The sequence below is a fragment of the Macaca nemestrina genome, chromosome 2 (genome assembly GCF_043159975.1).
Source record: "Macaca nemestrina isolate mMacNem1 chromosome 2, mMacNem.hap1, whole genome shotgun sequence".
Taxonomy (NCBI): domain Eukaryota; kingdom Metazoa; phylum Chordata; class Mammalia; order Primates; family Cercopithecidae; genus Macaca; species Macaca nemestrina.
This window is the reverse complement of record NC_092126.1, coordinates 112353117-112359906: the sequence shown is the minus strand read 5'-3', so window position 1 is coordinate 112359906 and position 6790 is coordinate 112353117. Positions and strand designations below refer to the sequence as shown.

Here is a 6790-nt window from a genome sequence, read left to right as displayed (position 1 = left end):
GTTCAATTTTTTCTTTTTTTTTTTTTTGAGATATAATCTCTCTGTGTCACCCAGGCACGAGTGCAGTGGAAAGATCTTGGCTCACTGCAACCTCTGCCACCTGGGTTCAAGCAATTCTCATACCTCAGCCTCCCGAGTAGCTGGGACTACAGGTACCCGCCACCACACCTGACTAATTTTTGTATCTTTTCTTTTCCAGAGATGGAGTCTCCATGTTGTTGCCTGGGCTGGATTACAGGAGCCTGCCACCACACCCACTAATTTTTGTATTTTTAGTAGAGATGGGGTTTCATCATTTGGTGAGGCTGGTCTCAAACTCCTGATCTCGTGATCCTCCCACCTCGGCCTCCCAAAATGCTGGGATTACAGGTGTGAGCCACTGTGCCCAGCCTAATTTTTGTATTTTTAGTAGAGACTACGTTTCACCATATTGGCCAGCCTGGTCTTGAACCCCTGACCTCAGGCAATCTGCTGCCTCAGCCTCTCAAAGTGCTGGGATTACAGGTGTGAGCCACTACCTGGCCACAGGAACTGTTTTTGTTAATGTCACCAATGAATTCCTTTTTGCTATATTCACTGGCTATGTCTACCTATCAGGCATAGTTGATGCTCTTTCCTTAGGGGTTCCAGGACCCAGTGACCCAGGGTCACTTCTATGTTGTTTTCTCTTTTCCTAGTCCCTTTTCATCTTCCTAATCTCCTAACAGTGTAAGGACGAAAGGCTCCATCTCTGAACTTCGATTTTATTTATTTATTTATTTATTTAATTTTTTTTTATTTTTGAGAAAAAAAAAAAAAGTTCACCGCGCCCGGCCTGAACTTCTATTTTAAATCACGACTGACTCCCTTGGTGATCTAAATTGGCTGATGACTGTCAAATTTCAATCCTAGCCTAAGGCTCTCCTCTGAATGCCAGACTGAAATGTCTCTGTCTAGGCCGGGCGCGGTGGCTCAAGCCTGTAATCCCAGCACTTTGGGAGGCCGAGACGGGCGGATCACGAGGTCAGGAGATCGAGACCATCCTGGCTAACATGGTGAAACGCCGTCTCTACTAAAACATACAAAAAACTAGCCGGGCGAGGTGGCGGGCGCCTGTAGTCCCAGCTACGCGGGAGGCTGAGGCCAGGAGAATGGCGTGAACCTGGGAGGCGGAGTTTGCAGTGAGCTGAGATCTGGCAACTGCACTCCAGCCTGGGTGACAAAGCAAGACTCCGTCTCAAAAAAAAAAAAAAAAAAAAAAGAAATATCTCTGTCTAATAGAAATTTCAAACTCAACATGTCCAAAATTTGCTTTCCCCCTCTACTAATCTGCTCCTCCCCAATCTCCCCTTACCTAGGTAAAGGTGACTCCTCTCTAGTTGCAAAGGCCAAAAACATTAGCATATTTTTGTTTGTTTGTTTTTTGAGACAGAGTCTCACTCTGTCACCCAGGCTGGATGGAGTGCAGTGGTGTGATCTTGGCTCACTGCAACCTCTGCCTCCCGGGTTCAAGCAGTTCTCCTGCTTCATCCTCCTGAGCAGTGGGATTATAGGTACATGCCAGCACGCTGGGCTAATTTTTGTATTTTTAGTAGACAGAGGGTTTCATCATGGTGTCCAGGCTGGTCTCAAACTCCGACCTCGTGATCCACCTGCCTGGGCCTCCCAAAATGTTGGGATTACAGGTGTGAGCCACTGCACCTGGCCCACAATTCTTTTTTTTTTTTTTTTTTTTTTTGAGACGGAGTCTCGCTCTGTCGCCCACGCTGTCTGCAGTGGCGCAATCTCGGCTCCCTGCAAGTTCTGCCTCCTGGGTTCATGCCATTCTCCTGCCTCAGCCTCCCGAATAGCTGGGACTACAGGCGCCTGCCACCACGCGGGGCTATTTTTTTTTTTCGTATTTTCAGTAGAGATGGAGTTTCACTGTGTTAGCCAGGATGGCCTTGATCTCCTGACCTCATGTTCCGCTCACCTCGGCCTCCCAAAGTGCTGGGATTACAGGCGTGAGCCATTGCGCCTGGCCCCAGCCCCATAATCTTAACTCTTCTTTCACACCCTTTATATTATTTTTATTTATTTATTTATTTATTTATTTTTTGAGACAGAGTCTCACTCTGTCACCAGGCTGGAGTGCGGTGGCGTGATCTCGGCTCACTGCGACGTCCACCTCCCAGGTTCACGCCATTCACACAATTCTCCTGCCTCAGCCTCCCGAGTAGCTGGGACTGCAGGCACTGTGCCACCACACCTGGCTAATTTTTTGTGTTTTTAGTAGAGATGGGGTTTCACCATGTTAGCTAGGATGGTCTCGATCTCCTGACTTCATGATCTGTATGCCTCGGTCTCCCAAAGTGCTGGCATTACAGGCGTGAGCCACCGTGCCTGGCCACCTTATATCCTATTAATTGACAACTTAAAATGTTTTTTTTCTTTAGAAAATATCCAGAATCTGGCCACTTCCTTTTTTTTTTTTTTTTTTTTTTTTTTTGAGACAGAGTCTCACTTTGGCACCCAGGCTGGAGTGCAGTGGTGCGATCTCGGCTCACTGCAAGTTCCACCTTCTGGGTTCACGCCATTGTCCTGCCTCAGCCTCCGAGTAGCTGTGCTGGGATAACAGGCGTGAGCCACCGCGCCCAGCCTCTGGCCACTGTTTACTACCTCCTCTGTTATGCCCTGGTGCAAGCCAACATCTCTGGCCATGGCTTTTAGCCTCCTTAAGGCTCCCTGTTTCTTCTTGCCCCCTGGAGTCTATTTTCACCCAGCAATCAAAGGGGGATCCTGATAACGATGTCAGACTATGTCGCTCCACACTCAGGACCCTGCAATGACTTCACCGTCCTTCAGAGGAGAGACAGTGGTAATATCTCAGTTCACTGCAACCTCCGCCTCCTGGGCTCAAGCGATTCTCCTACCTTAGCCTCCTGAGTAACTGGGATTACAGGCATAGGCATCTGCCACCAGGCCTGGCAAGTTTTTGTATTTTTAGTACAGACGGGATTTGACCATGTTGGCCAGGCTGGTCTTGAACTCCTGACCTCAGGTGATCCACCTGCCTCGGCCTTCCAAAGTGCTGGGATTACAGGCATGAGCCACCGCGTCCGGCCTTTAACTTTTTTTTTTTTTTTGAGACAGTGTTTTGCTCTTGTTGCCCAGGCTGGAGTGCAGTGGCACAACGAGTCATAACACCAGGCCCAAATCTGTCTTCTAGTGCCTCCAAAACCCCTGTCGCCTCATCAGCTACTACCCTCCCTCTTCCTGTGGTTTTTCAAACATGTCAGGCACAGACCATCTCAAGGCTTTTGCACTTTTTCTTCTGAGTAGAAGGTTCCTCACCCTTTACCCGGTTATGTATGAACAGAACTCCGTCTCTCATCTTAGGTCTTGAATCTGTCACCTTTTCAGTTAAACCCTCCCTTATTCAACTAATTAAAATTGCAAATCACTTGCCCCACACGCCCTCTAACTCTCTTCCTGAATTTTTCTCGGTAGTACTTATTACTACTTGATACACTATGCATTTTTCGGTTATTTATCTTTGTTATGGTCTGTAAATTCCAGGAGGACAGTGACCTGTGTGTTGTACTACCAGAGGTGCCTCCAGCACCTAGAAGGACGGCTGGTATTTGGCAGGGCGCAATTGATCTCTGTGGAGTGAGTGGATGAACCGGAGTTCAGAGGAGGAAACACTGAAGACTGGGAAGGCTTCCTGGAGGAATAGGCCCGTCGGCCGACACTCCCAAACCCCGCCCATGCGGCTTTGCGCTCTGCCGCGCCCATCGAGGCGGGGCCGAGACCGGAAGCAGCCCCGGACGGAAGCCAGACAGTGTTCACTGGGCCCTCCTCCCGACCTGCCCCAGGCTCGTGCCCCGCCCACCCGAAAGTGGGTGAAAGGTCGGCGGCGCCGGCACTGCAGCTGGGGCTGAGAAGCCAGTACTGCCCGAGAACTGACAGACTGAGTTACAGACGGACTAACCATGGCCGACCAGCCGAAACCCATCAGCCCGCTCAAGAACCTGCTGGCCGGCGGCTTTGGCGGCGTGTGCCTGGTGTTCGTGGGTCACCCTCTCGACACGGTCAAGGTGCGGGAGGCTGGGTCGCAGGCTTTGGGGAGGAGGCGCGGGCGGGGCGCGCAAAGCATGGTTCCCCGCGAGGCGCGGCCGCTGGGCAGAAGAGGGACCTGTGTGAGCTTCCGTGAGAAGTCTAGGGAATCTCTCTTTCAGGGGTGGGCAGGAAGCTGTACCTTCCGCCCCAAAGAGCCAGGCGGCAGCGCAAAGTGAGCAGCCTCTAACTGCCTGTCAAGAGCTCTGATGTAAAAAGTTCCCTGTCCCGCAGTCTCTCCTGATCCTGCGCCACTTCTTTAGGGATGGGAAAGAAAAAACGTCTCTCCATAGTTCTGGTTTCAGCCAACCCTAACATTATCATTAGGGTTGAAACAGGCCCCCTGTAAAGCCCGCCCCAGGAAGACAACTAAAGACAGGTGCGGTTGTTCTGGAGGTGTCCTTTGATACATTCCTCTGGGTCAAGAGTAACCATCTCTTTCGTACCTTTCCCTGCCCGGGGAGATACTTGACACTCTTCGGCCTGTCACCCAACGGTGGCCTGCTCAGCCTACTGGGCAGAGGCATCCCTGTGAGAAGCAATGATGACCTCAGTGACCGAGCCCTTTCCACGGAAAGCAAGGTGATCAGCTTTGCACAAGGCCAACCACGTTCTCACAACTCCCAGATGAGGAAGCTATGGTCAGACTGAGGCTTGGGAGGGAGGCCTGATCAATGGATCAGGGATTGTTTTCTGGTCTTCCTCTTATCATATCTCAACTATTCCCCTTGCAACACCTTCATTAATGCTTTGCTGGGGGACCAAAGTCCATCCCCCATGGCTTAGCACTCGAAGCTGCATCCAAGTTTTCTCACTTTATTTCTGGACATAGACTTGAAGGAAATTGATAAGTCATTCCCAGGGTGGGCCTGTGGGGAGCAGACATGAGTTTTAAAGGATTGGAAGCCCATGTGAGGGGGTTTGTTAGGATGTTGGGTCAGATTTCCTCCACAGCGAAATAGTTTTACGGGCACTTCCTCTTGGCAGGCTTGGGCAGCAAGCTCTTTGCTGCCTTTCATCGAAGAAAGGAGCTGCCCTGAGGTAGAACTCATACTGGGGTCATTCTGTAGGAAGACCAGGGTTAAAGTAGCTGGACTGGCTACGTCATTGTGCAACATGAAATCAAATGTTTATTTAGCTGATGGTAAATGCCCTGTGTTAGTGCTTCCCTGACGGTGGTCATTCCAAGCAGCACTGTTTACTGAGGGACGATTATCTGGCCTTTCTTCCTGCTCTTGGTCCATATAGGCAGATATCTTATTAATTCTAGGCCTCTGCAGCCACCCTTAAAAAAAGGAAAAAGAAAAAATATATAAACACGCATACATACATACATACATACCTACCAATGTCGCTCCTATCATCTTTGTCCTTGATGTTACTCCCAAGAAGGACTGGATGACTTCTGCACTGAAGTGCAAATAACTGAAATGCTCACTGGCATATTTAGCAACCAGAAAGCCTCTCTTTAGCTTAAACCAAAACCACAAATTGCTGACTGCTGTGTTTTTGGCCTTAGTAAGCTAGGTGGACTCCAATCAAAGCCTGGCCTTAGGTACTTTCAAAGGTCCAAGGTTTAGAAGAAAAAAAAGAAGTCCAAGATAGTGTAACTGAGCTGTGGTCCGTGTGTCCTGACAAGCCAAAAGCTGCAACGCTTCAGAGTGGGGCATGAAAAGGCTCTATGGAAGGTGGTGCATTAGAACAAGCATTCAAGTGCTGGCTGAGTTCAGACTGAAGAAGTAGGGAGACCCAGACAGTCTGGTGTGGGGAAGGCAGGAGTGAAGGTGAGTGTGGCTTGCAAGTGGGGATCATATTATAAAATAGTACCACCTAGGCTGGGCACGGTGAGCTCATGCCTGTAATCCCAGCACTTTGGGGGGCTGAGGTAGGTAGATCACCTGAGGTCAGAAGTTCGAGACCAGCCTGGCCAACATGGTGAAATCCCATCTCTACTAAAAATACAAAAAAATTAGCTGGGTGTGGTGGCAGGCGCCTGTAATCCCAGCTAATTGGGACGCTGAGGCAGGAGAATAGCTTGAACCCCCAGGGTGGAGGTTGCAGTGAGCTGAGATTGTGCTGTTGCACTCCAGCCTGGGTGACAGAGTGAGACTCCTTCTCAAAAAAAAAAAAAAAAAGACACACCCGCAAAGGACTTTAATGTCCTTGCTGGTTTGGTTGGATGGCTGATGTCCTGATGAGACAGGTATGAGGTATGAAGTGTATATAAAATCACAAAAAGGCAGCCTTGGCAACATGGCAAGACCTCATGTCTATAAAAAATACAAAAATTAGCTGGGGATGGTAGTGCACACCTGTAATCCCAGCTACTCAGGAGGGTGAGGCTGGAGGATTGGTTGAACCTAGGAGTTTGAGGCTGCTGAGCCTTTGCACTGCAGTCTGGGCAACAGAATGAGACACTGTCTCAAAAGAAAAAAAAATCACAAAAAAGTATTAGTCAGTTTTTTTTTTTTTCTTTTTTTTGAGCCAAGACTCTCCCTCTGTCACCCAGGCTGGAGTACGGTGGCAGGATCTTGGCTCACAGCAACTTCTACCTCCTGAGTTCAAGCAATTCTCTTGCCTCAGCCTCCTGAGTAGCTGGGATTACAGGTGCGTGCCACCACGCCTGGCTAATTTTTGTATTTTTAGTAGAGATGGGGTTTCTCCATGTTGGCCAGGCTGGTCTCAAACTCCTGGCCTCAAGTGATCCTCCTGC

At 49.5% G+C, this 6790-nt stretch overlaps 1 protein-coding gene across 1 annotated transcript in view; it reads left to right on the top strand.

Annotated features, from left to right (window-relative positions):
- The first annotated feature begins 3804 nt into the window (after positions 1–3804).
- The window catches only part of LOC105480626 (solute carrier family 25 member 20), a 46579-nt gene continuing 43593 nt past the window's right edge, over positions 3805–6790 (top strand). The window contains exon 1 of the mRNA XM_071091704.1: positions 3805–4058. Coding sequence (XP_070947805.1) covers positions 3954–4058 — 105 coding nt within the window. The 5' untranslated portion in view covers positions 3805–3953. The remainder of the gene's footprint in view (positions 4059–6790) is intronic.